The sequence below is a fragment of the Phocoena phocoena genome, chromosome 9 (assembly GCF_963924675.1).
Source record: "Phocoena phocoena chromosome 9, mPhoPho1.1, whole genome shotgun sequence".
Taxonomy (NCBI): domain Eukaryota; kingdom Metazoa; phylum Chordata; class Mammalia; order Artiodactyla; family Phocoenidae; genus Phocoena; species Phocoena phocoena.
Genome location: NC_089227.1, coordinates 44,474,439 through 44,492,637, shown reverse-complemented (window position 1 = coordinate 44,492,637; position 18,199 = coordinate 44,474,439). Strand labels below are relative to the sequence as shown.

General features: G+C 37.7%; 1 protein-coding gene across 1 annotated transcript in view; it reads left to right on the top strand.

Moving 5' to 3' along the window:
- The window catches only part of GLCCI1 (glucocorticoid induced 1), a 120,286-nt gene that overhangs the window by 20,076 nt on the left and 82,011 nt on the right, over positions 1–18,199 (top strand). Inside the window, exon 2 of the mRNA XM_065884246.1 lies at positions 16,153–16,304. Within this exon, the coding sequence (XP_065740318.1) occupies positions 16,153–16,304 (152 nt within the window). The remainder of the gene's footprint in view (positions 1–16,152; positions 16,305–18,199) is intronic.

The window sequence follows — 18,199 nt, the reverse complement described above, 5'->3', positions numbered from 1 at the left end:
AAGAATCATTCCTAAATGGCTGCTTGACTACATTTTTTTGTTTGTTTTTCTTGACAGACCTCAGGTTACAGGCTGTGTCAGGCCTCATTTGGTGAGAAGCATGTTTGTTTCTCTTGTCAGCTTCTTGACTGGTTCCTTTCCAGATTTCTGCAGGGCAGCCATATGGTCATTTCGGCATGTTTTCTAGATTGCTTCTATGGCAGGATTCCAGGTCTTGATTAGTGTTTCAGAATCTACTCACACTGAGAGGGCTTTAGTTTTTTCCCTTTAGTTTTATTTCAGATAGCATATTCAGATCTGGTGTCCTTCCTGTCTCATCTGAAGTTCATTTGATTTTGATGATTTTATTTTATGTGGCCCATGTATTTGGCTAACTTTTTATCTTCTTATATTTTAAGCAAGGAAGGCCCGTAAAGGCCGTTGGTGAGGTGCCTAGACTGTGCTGATTTTGGAAAACTGAATCTAACAATAATTCTATTAGATGATCAGTATTAATGTGCATTAGATTGGCTAGAGAGGTATACCAGTCTCCTCCTTTCTACTTTTTTTATTCTTAGTTACACAGTTCTTTAAATTTGTTTTTTTCTTGGTGGTGGGGGGAGGGATTTATTTTGAAAATTTCTCTCTGTAACCGTGAGGCAAGGAGAAAATTACTCATAATGTTGGTAGTGATGTTTAAGAAAAAATTGTTCATGACACTTAATAAAGATTAGTAAAGCAGACTTTATTCAGGGAGACTATCACGATAGTTGTAGGGACCACTGCAATGTGATTTTGCAGTGGGGGAGAAAGATTGGGCTCAAACTTGGAATACAACTAGGAAAACTGGGGATGTATAGCCAAGTAGAAGGGTGGGGTAAGTAGATAAAAAATTACTGAGAGGAAAGAAACATCAAAATAAGGGGGATTCTGGCTAAACAGACCTAAACAGGATTGTTAATGAAGGCAGGCCAGGTGGTCAGATATTACCTGGGGGATGGTGGAGATGAGAAACCTAATCAGATATCCAGCGTGATCAATATTGAGGATGGGGGATTCTGGTTAAACTGACATTGTAGGATTCTTGCTAAAATTGGACAATACAGAGATGAACACAGAAGCCCAAAATTTAGGGCCTGATTGGAAAGAGTTCAGAGGAGCCTGGCTAAAGTTTGGTCAAGAAGAGACTCTTCAACAGTGATAATAAATTTAAAACTATAACTTTCAAGGAAGTAGCTCTCAATACAGAAATACTGAAGCAAATTTCTATTAAGAAAACAGACCTTTAGGAGCTTTCCTGGTGGCACAGTGGTTAAGAATTCGCCTGCCAGTGCAGGGGACACGGGTTCGAGCCCTGGCCTGGGAAGATCCCACATGCTGCGGAGCAATTAAGCCCGTGCGCCACAACTACTGAGCCTGCACTCTAGAGCCCGCGACCCACAACTACTGAGCCCACGTACCACAACTACTGAAGCCTGCGTGCTTGAAGCCTGTGCTCCTCAACAAGAGAAGACACTGCAGTGAGAAGCCTGTGCACTGCAATGAAGAGTAGCCCCCGCTCACCGCAACCAGAGAAAGCCCGCACACAGCAACAAAGACCCAACGCAGCCAAAATAAAAATTAAAAATAGATTTATAAAAAACAAAACAGACCTTTAGTTAAGTTCATGCTTAACTTCAGTGAACCAATAGCAAGATATTCTCTACCCGTATTTACTTTTGGCTATTTTTGATCACTAAATTAGGAACTATATCATTTCAGGGTTTTTTGAAGTTGAAGAAAAGCAACTTAATGTCTTATATTCAGTCTCTGCTCCATGAATTTGTTATTTTGATTTCAGTGATAAGGATTGAAATTATAATATGAAGGAGCAAATTCAGACATCATGAAACACTTATTTTCTCTTAAAAGATAAAGGTTTTAAATAAACAGGCTATAAAATACTGTAATATTTGGAGACTCAGGCTTAAATTCTTTAATCAAATTAATTATTAAAATCTAAATTTTACTTTGCATATATATTTTATTTAATTTTTCTTTGACACTTTGATTTTATAAAAAGGAACCTACTTAATGTAGTTTTTCAGAATTTCTTGTATTTTTTTAGGAAGCAAATTTTATTGTAGTTAACTTTTGTGTGCAAAATGCCCTGTTTGGGTGGGAGGGAATCTTTCCAAAGAAGCTGTATTGAACTTTTTGTCTGTTATCTCATCTTTCTAAGAAAGCATTCCTAAGCATTCTGTCTAGAGTGCTTTGTATTTAGGTTTGAAGGTTCTTATTGTCATGGCTGGCACTCAGTTTAGAAAGTGACCTTTTTGAAGGAGATGACTGGAAGTTTAAATTTACTAGATTCTAGAAGGTTAGCTGCTAAGTGCAGATTTCGAAGAATTGTTTGACTTTTTTGAAGCAGAATATTTTCTTGGATTTATATTCAAACTTTCAGTGCCTCTAAATGGAGTAGATTATAATCAACAAAATGATTTTATTTTTGAGCACCTGCAACTCTAAAGGATCTAGTCCCAATCCTTTAGACATAGGTTCTTAAGATTTTAGTACCCATTAAATTCACTTGAGATACATATTTAAAATTCACATTGTTTGGTCCCACTAGCAGAGAGTCTCACATTGTTGATGAGAAATTGGGCCCAGTATTGAGCATATTTAACAAATGTCTAATGCTTTGAGAAACATTGCTTTAGGACCTCAGTGGTTCCCAAGGCTGATGAGGCATCTGAATCAATTTGGTCTGGTTTAAAAAATATGTTGAGGGCCTCCCTGGTGGTGCAGTGGTTGGGAATCCGCCTGCCAGTGCAGGGGACACGGGTTCGAGCCCTGATCCAGGAGGATCCCACATGACGTGGAGCAACTAAGCCCGTGCGCCACAACTGCTGAGCCTGTGCTCTAGAGCCTGTGAGCCACAACTCCTGAAACCCATGCACCTAGAGCCCCATGCTCCCGAACAAGAGAAGCCACCGCAATGAGAAGCCCGCGCACTGCAACAAAGAGTAGCCCCGCTCTCTGCAGCTAGAGAAAGTCCGCGTGCAACAACAAAGACCCAACACAGACAAAAATAAATAAATTTTTTAAAAAAAGAAAAAAAAATATGTTGATACCTGGTTCCACCCTATAGCTACTAAATTAGAATCTCTGAGAGTGTGGCCTAGTAACGTGCTTTTTTTTTTATTTGGGGTACATGGGCCTCTCACTGTTGTGGCCTCTCCTGCTGCGGAGCACAGGCTCCGGACGCGCAGGCTCAGCGGCCATGGCTGACGGGCTCAGCCGCTCTGCAGTATGTGGGATCTTCCCGGACCGAGGCACGAACCTGTGTCCCCTGCATCGGCAGGCGGACTCCCAACCACTGCACCACCAGGGAAGCCCAGTAATGTGCATTTTTAACAAGCTGCCTGGTGATGCTTATACAGAGAGCCACATCTCAGGATCCCATCTTTGAGATCCATTGCTTAGTTCTACCTATGCCTGAGGGCCTTGAGCCTTTTTGTTCTAGGATCTCCCAAGATCTAATTTCTGGGTGATACACTGTATTAGAAAGCTTTTGCTATTACTTCTCAGACATGCCCAGATGTTGACACTGTACTGACTAAAAAGTATTGCCTTTTTTTTTTTTTTTTTACTATTCTTTAACATTTTTCTAATCAATAGTAGGTGATTTAAGGCATACACACACATGTACACATTATGGGATTTAATGGCTGCTTCCTTTTGAGCATAATTGTTAAAACATAAAAAGATTTTACACACTTTAGGAACTTAAATTCAAGACAAAATATTATGATATATGTGTGTTTTGATACTACTGACTAACATTGTTAATGTGATATTTTTATGTAAAACTAGTTATTTAATGTGAGTTCTATGTAGAAAGGTCTGGAAAAATTGGTATTTGTTACTTAGTTATCTTAAGCATTTTGCTGAATTGTATGGCTTGAGGATTCTTTAGAGTGGTAATAAACTTTGAATAAAGTAAGAAGCAGTTCATTCTTGGTGGTGGTGTTACAATGGCTAAGTTTCATGCAGTTACAGTCTTTACACAGTAGTTGAAGGAATAATAGCTCTTTTTCAAAAGGTTTAAATGCTTTCTTAAGTTCAGATGTGCTTTGCTTGTATAATGGAAAGCTTTGGCGAATAATCTTTCTTGAGAGCTAGACACAGAATCAACAATTTTTATTTTTTAGTTACTTATGCACACTGAACCTATGAAAAAGGCTGGAGTGTGTTAAAGTCCAAGAAAAGAATGTGAGCACTTTTTATTTGTGTTAGTTTATATTCTGTATGGCTACATTATGTCACTCAAAAATATTGCATCTTCTTTACCACCTCGTAAGGTTGGTTTAGAAGGTGTAGTGGCTTGTTTCATATTTCTCTGTAGCTAAAGTTCTTAAAGTTTCTAATAATAACTTTTTTTTAATTTGCAGAAATTCCACTTAACTTTGTTACAATTTTCTTCTTCAGGTTAGCTTCTTCATACATCAGATTTCCAAACTCACTAACCAAGTCAATCTTCAGTCACTGCTACTAAAGTAAAAATTGTTGGGAACAATTAGTTTAACATCATATTACAGTGCTCTGGCAGTTAGATTTTAAGCAGTTTTGCCTATTTAGAATAATGCCTTGTATGCTATTCAGATGCAGAGTTATCTAATACAGCTCCTTGTTTTTAAACCTATTATACTATTATCACTTTAAAGTTAAATTTCCAATCGGCTGTTAGAAAGCAATAATGTTGTATAGTCCTCAGTAGGAACCCCAGGCCTATCACTGCTCCCTCATCAGGCAGGGGAATTGGAGGGGGAAAGTACAACCTGTAGATGGATATAATGAGCAAGTCTTTTTACAGAATGCTACATGAGGAGTCATTTTCTGGTCCTAACAATGATGATAGTACTGGAAATAGATGTGATTTTTTTCTAACCATCATATTTTATTGCTGAATTTAGTTATTCTCTATTTTATCCTCACATATTTAAGTAGGCGATGTTAGCAACAGGATTATAAGTGGCATGGTAAGAGTCTTACTACTTGAAATTTTCCCTTGATGTAGTTAGAGTACATCATTCTAGCTATCTGCTGCCTAATTTATTTTTTGCGTTGTTTGCTTCTTGTCCTTCATTGGTTTGCATGTGCCATAATATACCACTTTATATTGTAGTTTAATTATACATATCGTATCTCCCTCAACTAGAATGTAAATTCCTTGAGGGGAGTCTGAAACTTATTTTGTAATTCCTCTTGGTACACGGAACAGTGCTGTTCATATATAGTAGTAGACATTCAGCAAGTTTTATTTAGTGGTAGTGATTACCTGGTTTCACTACATATGAAATTACTATTTTCCTGATGCCTGTTTAGCTTAAGTAATGATGGTAAGTATTTATTTAATTGATTTTCTTTCATACTTTAGAATATTGATTTTAGCAATTTTATTGCTAATATTTTTTATTAAATTTTATTGTTTTTTAAGCTCTTGTAAATTCAAAGACTGTTTGAGGATACTAATGTATGTTTCTAATTGATAAGGTATCCTCTTATTTTATCTACTTGAACTGAGGTAATTTTGTAATAATTAGCAGAGAAATACTGTGATCAGTTAAAAACTAAATATATATTCTAATCACAACTATAATAATGAAATAAGAAACAGTTTATTGTGTTGAATATATAAATAGTGTAGACCTCCCTTATCCACAGGGGATCTCTTTCAAGACCTCCAGTTGAATGCCTAAACCTGCATATAGTATTATACCCTGTATATCCTATGTTTTTCTTATACATACATACTTATGATAAAGTTTATTTTATAAATTATGCACATTAAGAGATTAACAACAATAATAAAAGTTATAAGTATATGCTGTAATAAAAGTTATGTGAACATGGTCTCTTTGAAAGTATCTTATACAAATATAATGCCTTTTCCATTTTAACTAAGTACTTATCACACACTGTGGCCCTAATTTTGCAGTTTTGAGGTGCAAGAGCAAAGCAAGACAAATTTCTTTTTCCTTCTTCACAATTTCACAGATAAAAGATTTGTTCCTACCATAGATCTTAGCAACCAGAGCATTTAATTTTTTTCTTCCTTTATTAAGTTGAGAACTTTGACATTTTCACTTCAAGGGAACGCTTTACAGCTTCGCTTTGGCATATCCAGATTGCCAGCATCACTAGTCTGGTGCTTTGGGCCATTATTAAGTAAATTAGTTGTTATTTACACACAAACACTATGGTACCAAGACAGTCAATTTAATAACTGAGACAGGTAGTTAGGTGGGATATGCTGGACAAAGGGATGATTCACGTCCCGGGCTGGATGGAGCAGGATGGTTCTCATCACACTACTCAGAATGGTGCACAATTTTAAATATTATTATTATTATTATTTTTGGTGGTACGCAGGCCTCTCACTGGCCTCTCCCGTTGCGGAGCGCAGGCTCCGGACGCGCAGGCTCAGCGGCCATGGCTCACGGGCCCAGCCGCTCCGCGGCATGTGGGATCTTCCCGGACCAGGGCAGAGGCACAAACCCGTGTCCCCTGCATCGGCAGGCGGACTCCCAACCACTGCGCCACCAGGGAAGCCCTAAACTTATTATTTTTTAACATCTTTATTGCAGTATAAATGCTTTACAATATTGTGTTAGTTTATGCTGTACCACAAACTGAATCAGCTATATGTATACATATATCCCCATATCCCCTCCCTCATGAGCCACCCTCCCTATCCCATCCCTCTAGGTGGTCACAAAGCACTGAGCTCATCTCCCTATGCTATGTAGCAGCTTCCCACTAGCTATCCATTTTACATATGATAGTGTATATACGGCAGTGCTAGTCTCTCACTTCATCCCAGCTTCCCCTTCCCCCGCATGCCCTCAAGTCTGTTCTCTATGTCTGCATCTTTATTCCTGCCCTGCCACTAGGTTCATCAGTACCGCTTTTATAAATTCCATACATATACGTTAGCATGTGGTATTTGCTTTTCTCTTTCTGACTGACTTCACTCTGTATGACAGATTCTGGGTCCGTCCACCTCACTACAAATAACTCAATTTTATTCCTTTTTATGGCTGAGTAATATTCTGTTATATATATGTGCCATATCTTCTTTATCCAGTCATCTGTTGATGGACATTTAGGTTGCTTCCATGTCCTGGCTATTGTAAATAGTGCTGCAGTGAACACTGTGGTACATGTATCTTTTTGAATTATGGTTTTCTCAGGGCATATGCCCAGTAGTGGGATTGCTGGGTCATATGGTAGTTCTATTTGTAGTTTTTTAAGGAACCTCCATACTGTTCTCCACAGTGGCTATATCAATTTACATTCCCACCAACAGTGCAGGAGGGTTCCCTTTTCTCCACACCCTCCCCAGCATTTATTGTTTGTAGCTTTTTGATGGCCATTCTGACTGGTGTGAGGTGATACCTCACTGTGGTTTTGATTTGCATTTCTCTAATGATTAGTGATGTTGAGCATCTTTTCATGCATTTGTTGGCCATCTGTATGTCTTCTTCGGAGAAATGTCTGTTTAGGTCTTCTGCCCATTTCTGGACTGGCTTGTTTGTTTTTATGATACTGAGCTGCATGAGCTGCTTGTATGTTTTGGAGATTAATTCTTTGTCAGTTGCTTCATTTGCAAATATTTTCTCCCATTCTGAGTGTTGTCTTTTGGTCTTGCTTATGGTTTCCTTTGCTGTGCAAAAGCTTTTAAGTTTCATTAGGTCCCACTTGTTTATTTTTGTTTTTGTTTCCCTTACTCTAGGAGGTGGGTCAAAAAGGATCTTCCTCTGATTTATATCACAGAGTGTTCTGCCTATGTTTCCCTCCAAGAGTTTTATACTGTCTGGCTTTACATTTAGGTCTTTAATCCATTTTGAGTTTACTTTTGTGTATGGTGTTAGGTTGTGTTCTAATTTCATCTACATGCAGCTGTCCAGTTTTCCTAGCACCACTTATTGAAGAGGCTGTCTTTTTTCCATTTTATATTCTTGCCTCCTTTGTCAAAGATAAGGTGACCATATGTGCGTGGGTTTATCTCTGGGCTTTTTATCTTGTTCCATTGATCTATATTACTGTTTTTGTGCCAGTACCATATTGTCTTGATTATTGTAGCTTTGTAGTATAGTCTGAAGTCAGGAAGCCTGATTGCTCCAGCTTCATTTTTCTTTCTCAAGATTGCTTTGGCTATTCGGGGTCTTTTGTATTTCCATACAAATTGTAAAATTCCTTGATCTAGTTCTGTGAAAAATGCCACTGGTAATTTGATAGGGATTGCACTGAACCTGTATATTGCGTTGGGTAGTACAGTCATTTTCACAATATTGATTCTTCCAATCCAGTAGAGTGGTATATCTCTTCATCTGTTTATGTTATCTTTGATTTCTTTCATCAGTGTTTTATAGTTTTCTGAGTATAGGTCTTTTGCCTCCTTAGGTAGGTTTATTCCTAGGTATTTTATTCTTTTTGTTGCACTGGTCAGTGGGATTGTTTCCTTAATTTCTCTTTCTGATTTTTCATTGTTAGTGTATAGGAATGCAAGAGATTTCTGTGCATTGATTTTGTATTCTGCAGCCTTACCAAATTGACTGATTAGTTCTAGTAGTTTCCTGGTGGCATTTTAGGGTTTTCTATGTATAGTATCATGTCATCTGCAAACAGTGACAGTTTTACTTCTTCTTTTACAATTTGTATTCCTTTTATTTCTTTTTTTTCTCTGATTGCCGTGGCTAGGACTTCCAAAACTATGTTGAGTAACAGTGGCGAGAGTGGACATCCTTGTCTTGTTCCTAATGTTAGAGGAAATGCTTTCAGTTTTTCACCACTGAGAATGATGTTTGCTGTGGGTTTGTCATATATGGCCTTTATTATGTTAAGGTAGGTTCCCTTTATGCCCACTTTCTGGAGAGTTTTTATCATAAATGGGTGTTGAATTTTGTCTAAAGATTCTTCCGCATCTATTGAGATGATCATATGCTTTTTATTGTTCAATTTGTTAATACAGTGTATCACATTGATTTGCATATATTGAAGAATCCTGGCATCCCTGGGATAAATCCCACTTTATCATAGTGTATGATCCTTTTAATGTGTTGTTGGATTGTGTTTGCTAGTATTTTGTTGAGGATTTTTGCGTCTATGTTCATCAGTGGTATTGGTCTATAGTTTTCTTTTTTTGTGATATCTTTTTCTGGTTTTGGTATCAGGGTGATGGTGGCCTCATAGAATGAGTTTGGGAGTGTTCCTTCCTCCACAGTTTTTTGGAAGAGTTTGAGGAGGAGAGGTGTTAACTCTTCTCTAAATGTTTGATAGAATTCACCTGTGAAGCCATCTGGTCCTGGGCCTTTGTTTGTTGGAAGATTTTTAATTACAGTTTCCCTTGCTGCTTTTAATATCTTTTCTTTGTATTTAATTTTGGATAGTTTGATTAATATGTGTCTCGGCATGTTTCTCTTTGGGTTTATCCTGTATGGGACTCTCTGCGCTTCCTGGAGTTGGGTGGCTATTTCCTTTCCCATGTTAGGGAAGTTTTTGACTATAATCTCTTCAAATGTTTTCTCAAACCCTTTCTTTTTCTCTTCTTCTCCTGGGACCCCTATAATCCGAATATTGGTGCGTTTAATATTGTCCCAGGGGTCTCTGAGACTGTCCTCATTCTTTTTTCTTTTTCTGCTCCCTGGCAGTTATTTCCACCATTTTACCTTCCAGCTCACTTATCCGTTCTTCTGCTTTAGTTGTTCTGCTATTGATTTCTTCTAGAGTATTTTTAATTTCAGTCATTGTATTGTTCATCACTGTTTGTTTGCTCTTTAGTTCTTCTAGATCCTTGTTAAATGTTTCTTTTATTTTCTCCATTTTGTTTCCAACATTTTGGATCATCTTTACTATCATTACTCTGAATTCTTTTTCAGGTAGGTTGCCTATTTCATCTTCATTTATTTGGTCTTGTAGGTTTTTACCTTGCTTCTTCATTTGTAACATAGTTTTTAGTCATTTCATTTTTTTTTTTTTTTGATGGGTGGGGCTGTATTCCTGTCTTACTGATTGTTTGGCCTGAGGCATCCAGCACTGGAGTTTGCAGGCAGTTGGATAAAGCTGGGTCTTGGTGCTGAGATGAGGACCTCTGGGAGGCCTCAGTCCGATTAATATTCCCTGGGGTCTGAGGTTCTCTGTTAGTCCACCGGTTTGGACTCGGAGCTGCCACCACTGGAGCTCGGGCCCAACCTGTGGCCTGGGAACCAGATCCCGTAAGGCTGTGGCGTGGCAAAAAAAAAAAAAAAGAAGAAAAGGAGCAATACAATAACAAAGAATAAAAAACAAAATAAAATTAGAAAGATAAAAAATATATTAGGAAAAATAATATAATTGAAACAACTTCAACAAGGTAAAATAAAACTGTAATAGAAAAAAGAAAAAGAAAAAAAGGGGGGTGGGGGAACAAGCCAAAAGGAGAAGAACAATAACAAAGTATAAAGAATAAAATAAAATTAGAAAAATAAAAGATTTATTAGAAAAAATAAACATATAAATGAATGAAGAAAATTAATCAACAAGGTAAAACAGAACCCCAATCTAAAAGAGGAAAAAAGGAAAAACAAAAGCCTTGGCTATGTGGGGCAGAGTGTAGACAGGGGTGGAACTTAGGCAGGGGCAGGGGTTACAGTGGGGCGGGACCTAGGCTGGTGGGGGGCGACTTGTTTGAGCATGGGGTAGGGCCTAGGCTCAGGACCCATGCAGCCAGAAAAGGCCTTGGGGGTGGGGCCTGGGCAGGCGATGTTCAAGCATCGGGCAGGGCCTCTACTTAGGACCTACAGAAGGGGAGAGGCAGCACCTCCAAAGGAGGGCCTTCAGAGTGTGGAGTTCTGGAGTTTGGAGGCAAGGCCGTGGGTGAGGGTGTGTGGGTGCAGTTTAGGTCCAGCTCATTGGAGGGCTTCTCTGAGTGTAGAGGTAGGGCCCTGGGTGGGGGTGTAGGGATGGGGTTTGGGCTCTGCACAGCAGGAGGGAGGCTCTGAGGGCAGAGAATTAGGCCCGGGAGCCCAACAGGCTCTCTGGTGCCTAAGTGGACAGGGAAAGCACTGGCCGCGTTCCCTTCCATTCCTCCACGACCCCACTCCCCATCTCCCCCGGGGTCTCCCCAGTCCCCGCTGGACCCCTGACCATGGGTGTGTCCCGCTGGGTGTAGGAACTCCTCCCCTCCCCCAGCCACCCCTCAGGGGTTCCAGTCCCGTAGGTCTGGCCTTTACTTTTGCTCCCCCTTCCCTCCCTCCCACTCCCTCAGGACCCATGCAGCTGGAGGGGGCCTTCGTGGGCAGAGGATCAGGACCGGGATCTCAGCAGGCTCCCAGGGGCCCAAGTGGGCAAGGGAGACCTGGCCACGCTCCATTGGTCCCCCAATTTCCCCCTTTGGGGGTGGGATCCCTTCCCCTCCCCCAGATACCCCTCAGGGGCGCCAGTCCCATCCCACCTCCACTTCTTCTCCCCCTCTCACTCTCCCCATGCCACATGTCCTACCCAGTTGCTGGGGGTTTCTCCCGTCCCCTTAGGTGTCTGTGGTCCCTCATCAGTGCCTGGTAGGTGCCCTAGTTGTGCAGAGACGTGAATTCCATGTCCTCCTAGTCTGCCATCTTGACTCTGCCCCCCAATCTTAAACTTACGAATTATTTCTGGAATTTTCCATTTAATATTTTCAGACCATGGTTGACTGTGGAAAGTGAAACTGAGGATAAGAGGGGACTACTATAATGCAAAACCAGCGTTGATTTTTATTGTTGCACTAAATTGTAAAACCTGAATTGGTAGGTGATAATACCGCAAATTGGATATATAAAAATTTGGGAGAATCAAGGCTTAGATGTTGAGGCAGTTAAAATCTAACTCATTGCCATGATAGTTTGGATAATAGCAATAACTCATCTTGTTAAAATAGAATTGCACTGCTTATGATGAATCTGTTGGTAAATAAGGCCCTACTGATAGTTGGTTAAGTGGGGTTATTATGGCTAATCATATCTTGGAAGAGTACTATCCTTGCCAATTTTTAAACTTATTTTGAATTTTTACCTTTCAAATAATTTACGTGGAAATTACTAACAACTACATATCTTTGAAATTTTCCTTGTATGAGCAATGGTGAGAATCTTTTAAAGCATATGTTGGAAATATAACCTTTCAAGTATATTTACTTCATATACTATAATTTTTAAAAAAATCATGACTGATACAGCGAATTTTTTAACAGGATATCGATACCATGTTGTCCTACCTTATTCTTTCTATTTAAGGCAGACCGTTTTTGTTTTTTGGTATTGGTAATGTGTGATGCTTGTTTACACATTCTTAACACAATTAAGCAATAGCATTAAATCACAGAATTAGAGCTAACTGGCCAATCTTTAGATTGAATTTAGCACCCAATTCATATTTTTCCCTTTTATTACATTATGTTTATGGTAACCGCGTGGAGATATAAATTTCAGGAAGTTTCCAGTTCAAAAACCTCAGGCTCTCACCCAATATAACACATTTATACAACATTTAAAAGTACAAAAGCTCTTTTTGGTTAAGGGACAATACAAGAAAACTCATCATTTAATGACACCAGAAGTGCCGGTCCACGCTGTCCCAGAAAAAGGTTACCAAATCTGTTTCTTGGCTCTCATTGGTGAGAATGCCCCCCTCTGATACTCAGCACAAGATGAGTGTTTCTACACCAAATGTTGGAGCCTAGGTTTTCAGAGTCCAAGTTGATGGCCACCACTGGTCCTTGGGACTTGGGAGCACCCAATTTAAAGTCCCTTATCCCAGTGGTCTTCACACTGAAGTAAGGCCACCCATTTATGAGATACAGGAAGAAAATGTAACTTCCATTTTTTTCATACATATTTTTATTTTTTATATCATATGTAAATTTCTACTTAGGTTTACACTATATATAACATATTAGTAATATAATATATACCTCATTTATAAATAAATAACTGCACATATTGCTGCATACTTAGATATTTACTATTAGGAGTACTCAGTCAAAATAACTTGAAGACCACAGTTCTGACAGTAGCTAATCAGAGAGAATGGACACTAAGGGGAGAAATGGGATCCTTTGAAAGTGATAGACAAAGGTCCAGTGATTAACAATATAATAAAAAAGTATAGACTAGAATATTATATGTATCAAGGGATTTGTTTATAGATTCTTTATATACTTATTATAAAACATAAAAATGATCTCTATTGTTCACCAAGTTAACAGGGGTTTTAATAACTATAAGTAGACTACATACAACTTTCATAATAGTTTGGAGCAGTTTAAAGTTCAGGCACAAGTTTTTCGCATATAGTAGCTTTTCATTTTCTGGTTGTGGCTGTCCTTTAGGCCCTTTTTATTGCTATAAATGTTCTTTTTCAAGGGATAAACTGTTTTTGTCTTTTTTTTCTTGGTGGAGGGAATGTAAAGTAACTAAGAAGTTTTAAACAAATTATTATAAATCAGATTATGAGAGAGACATGTTAATTTTCCGTGTTTCGTAAAGTTGCTAAAATTTGTGCATATTGCTTTTATAGCCAGAAAAAATATTTAAAAGAATTAATAGAATTAATTCCTAGTAATAGAACTAAAAACAATCTGCATATCTTCTAAATTACGTATGGTAGGGGAAAAGGTAAGGAGAAAAAGAAGTAAACAGTAAAACATAGAAAACAAGTAGCAAGGAAGAATTATAAGAGGAAGAAAAAAGTTATGTGACAGGTTTAATCAAGTTTGTTATAACAAATATAAGTGAGATGAACATACCTTTTATAAGGAGAAGACATACTCTAAAGTTTTTTCAAAAAGCCTAATTGCATACAGTGTACAAGAGCCACACCGAAACAGCATGATTGAAAGAAATTGAAAATAAAAGAATAGGCAAACCAGACACTTTATAATAGAAAGAAAGCATAAAGGGGTGATAATGTTCAATTTGACAGAGCTTAAAAGTAATAAATGGAACAGACTACAATGGTGAAGCATATAAGCCATAATGATGATGTCATGAATCAATATATAACCAAATTATACAGAACTAAATTTCTATGAACTTTTTTTGTTTGTTTCTTGTTTTTGGCCACACAGCGCAGCTTGCGGGATCTTAGTTCCCCGATGACCAGGGATTGAACCCATGCCCCCTGTAGTGGAAGTGCAGAGTCCTAACCACTGGGCTGCCAGGGAATTCCCCAGAACTAAATTTAAATGATAAAAATTGCAAGAGATAAAGAGAATTGTTATATCTCAAGAGTAGTTTAGAAATTTTAGAGTAGTTCTCTAAGTCTGTGACAGATAAAGCTAATAATTTTATTATTATTATATTCTATATTTTTATTTCAGCTGATGTACAAGAAAAATAACTGTATTCTGAAAACAGAAAATATATGTTCTCCATGACTTATGAAATATTTATAAAAATTGACCATGATTTTTGGTCACAAATAAAATTTCAGGTCATTCCAAAGAGTAGAAATAGACTGTCCTGACTCTCTGCCTATGGCAAAATAAAATTAGAGCTAAGTAATAAAGATAGGGAGGAAATTTTGTAATTTTCAGATCTTCTCTAACACTCTTGGGTCAAAGAAGAAATCAGAACTGCAGTTGTAAGATAAAATTGGCCCTCCATCCCTCTGTGTCCAAGGATGTGGAACGTGGAGAGGTGGATGGCCAAATGTAAGGGACTTGAGCTTCCTCAGATTCTGGTATCTGTGAGGGTCCTAGAACCAGTCCCCCACAGAAATGAGGACGACTGTATGTAAATAATATGATAGTTCACAGTATGCTGCATTTTCTTTTGTTTTCCGATTTAAAAAACCCAATTTTGTATTTTGGTTTCAGAAGGATAAAGGACAGTATTCAGTAACAAATGTTTCTCGGCCCTCTGTCATGTGCAAGACATTTTGTTTGTTGTGAGATATAACTCTGAGTAAGACTGAGCCTTGGTGCTTGTAATCCACTGGATTTTATTATTCAGTGCACATTAGTAGTAACTTATTTGAGATGCAGATATGAAAAATCCTTGATAGTTTCTTTGTAAAGAAACTATAGAGTTCAGTATGATCATTTTAATTTTCAGCAGAGGTACCTATATGGAGAGGAGAAGTAGATTATTATAGTAGATTGATTGAACTGTGTAGACTGTCTGGAGATCTTGGTTCCTTTTTACCTCTATCACCTGTTAGCAGTTCTGTTTCATTGGACGATTTAATTTTATCCCTCTGGGCTTCAAATTCTTCATCCATAAATGAGGAAGCTGAATTAAAATGTAAGATTATTTATACATGTTATTTTTGTGTAGCTGTGAATAAATTCATTTATAAGTATTGAGCATCAACTTCTTTTCAATCTGTAGGGACCAAACTTATGCTCTAGTTGGGGAAGAAAGACAAATTTAGGGCTCCACGTAAGCAGAGAGTGCGTATATCTTTAAAAAGGACAGAGATGGAGAAAAGAAGGCATTGGGAAAGGTTTCACAGAGGCAGTGTGACACCTGAGCTGATCTTCAAGATAAGTTTTTGTCAAGTGAACAGGGAAGGAGAACATTTTAGGTGCAGGAGATAATAGAAAGTATAGAGGCAGAGAAGTGAGTGTTTTACATTTGGGAAATTGCAGTTAGTTTGTATGGCATTTAGTAGTTAACATGGGTTTATGGAGGAGTAGCAAGACATCAAGTATTGATGTATATGGGAGCTGAATTGTGAAAAATAATGGGCTTTAAGTTAAAGACAGTGAATAACCATGGAAATTTTTTTAAGCAGTGGAGGGAGGTGGTACTGTAAGATTTAGTTAGGGTGGATGCAGAGATAGCATTTAGGAAACTGGCAGTTGAGACATGATGAAGTCTTAATTAAAGTAATGGCAGTGGAGATGATATACAGGTTTTAGAATAGGTCTCTAAAATGGATGGGCTTTGTAGGGTGTGACAGCCCTGGAAGTGTATGCAAAATTTAATATGTGAATGTATTTTCCTTTGGGAGAGGGTCTATAAATTTCATCACATCACGCAGGAGGGGTATTAGGGTAAATATATATTGTAGGGAAAATTGACAGAGTGATATTTTACAAACTATGAAGGTTAAATAATTTTAAGTTTTACTTTATTCATTAGTGACTAATCTTTTTTCACTTTTTTATAGTGGACAGGCCAAAATCTCATCAAGTTCGAACCTCTGGTACAATAAGGCGAACCTCTTCTTTGGATACGATAACAGGACCTTATCTCACAGGACAGTGGCCACGAGATCCTCATGTTCATTACCCTTCATGCATGAAAGATAAAGCTACTCAGGTAAAATAAGCAAATCAAAATCAGTTTTATTATCCTGCAGTTCTGTTTTGATCACAGTAAAGAAAATTAATTTAATCAAATTTTCCCAGTTATTAAATATATTCAACCAAAGAAGAAAGCCATTTCTATTTTTTTTTTTTTTTTTTTTGTGGTACGCGGGCCTCTCACTGCTGTGGCCTCTCCCGCTGCGGAGCACAGGCTCCGGACGCGCAAGCTCAGCGGCCGTGGCTCGCGGGCCCAACCGCTCCGCGGCATGTGGGATCCTCCCGGACCAGGGCACGAACCCGTGTCCCCTGCATCGGCAGGAGGACTCTCAACCACTGCGCCACCAGGGAAGCCCGAAAGCCATTTCTTTTAATAAACTTTAGACTAAGTATTTTTATCATCTCGGTTTTGAAAGTTTTAAAATTATTTAATATTTAATAAATAGCACATCAGTCTACATTGTGTGGTTTTTGAGACTTATAGTTTTAGGAATTATTTTCCTACAGAAAGTAATGACTAGTAACTGTATTAGAAAATACAGGCATAACTCGTTTTACTGTGCTTTTGCTTTACTATGCTCAGATATTGTGTTTTTTTACAAATTGAAGGTTTTTGGCAATCTTGCATGGAACAAGTCTATCGGCGTCTTTCTTCCAACAGCATTTGCTCACTTTATGTCTCTCTGTCACATTCTAGCAATCCTTTAAATATTTCAAACTTTTTCATTATTATTATATTTGTTATGGTGATCCGTCATCAGTGATCTTTGTTGTTACTATTGTAAAAAGATTATGACTTGCTGAAGGTTCAGACGATGATTAGCATTTTTTAGCAATAAAGTGTTTTTAATTAAGGTATGTATATTGTTTTTTTAGGATGTAATGCCATTGAACACTATAATAGAATACAGTAATAGTATAAACATAAATTTTATATGCACTGGGAAACCAAAAATTTGTGTGACTCTTTATTGCGATATTTGCTTTATTGTGGTGGTTTGGAACCGAACCTGCAGTATCTCCAAGGTATGCTGGTATAAGTAATTTTTGAAGAAAAGCTTGCACAGTTCCTGGAAATAATTTATAAAGTATTAACACATGGCTAAGGAAATATACGTTAAAGGATTTTTTTTCTGTTTAAAGCCAAAACTGAAATTCTTGAGAGAGAAATAGAAAATTTCCTGTTTGTCACACCTTCTCTATTTGTGGATCAGAGCTTTTGACTTGAAAAGTTTTCCTTCCATGTCAGAAAAAGATCTGAAAGCATCTTAATTTATAATTTCTGAATTCTTGACCATATCTTTATAGCAGTAGTCGATTAGCATTATGAACAATACTAAAAGTATAAGAGATGGTTATTGGCCTTAAAGAACTTACAGCATAGTTAGGAAGATAAGATGTAAATGTAAGAAAATTGGTAATAGAAGATAGAGTATTATTAGGTGTTAGATGAATGGAGCATTTAAATGTAAGGGAATTCAATGGAATGGGAACATTTTTGGCTTTGTGGGTTAGGGAAATAGGATTAGAGTTTCATGTCTGAAGAATGAGGAAAAGGGGAGAAAATTTTGGACATGATCTATGAGAATCTTCTCCAGTTTTGTAATTTTCTCAGGCAAGCTTGAAACCATAAAATTAGCTTCTTTATCATGAATCCTATCAATTTTGTCTGTGTAATATTTTTTGCTTTTGCTTTCCATTTTTTTGTGAGGGAAAGGAGCAGTTTGATATGGTAGGCAGTGGGATTCTCAAGTAGAAAGAACTAGCAAAACTTAGAGATGTGGGCCTGCACACTTAGAAATGGTCACAGATAATTCAAAACTATCTTTCTGGAGGAGTTGGACTCACAAGTGTGACAGAGTGTAGGTATAGAGTATAAAGAAAGAAGGTCAAGAGATCAAGGACTTAGTT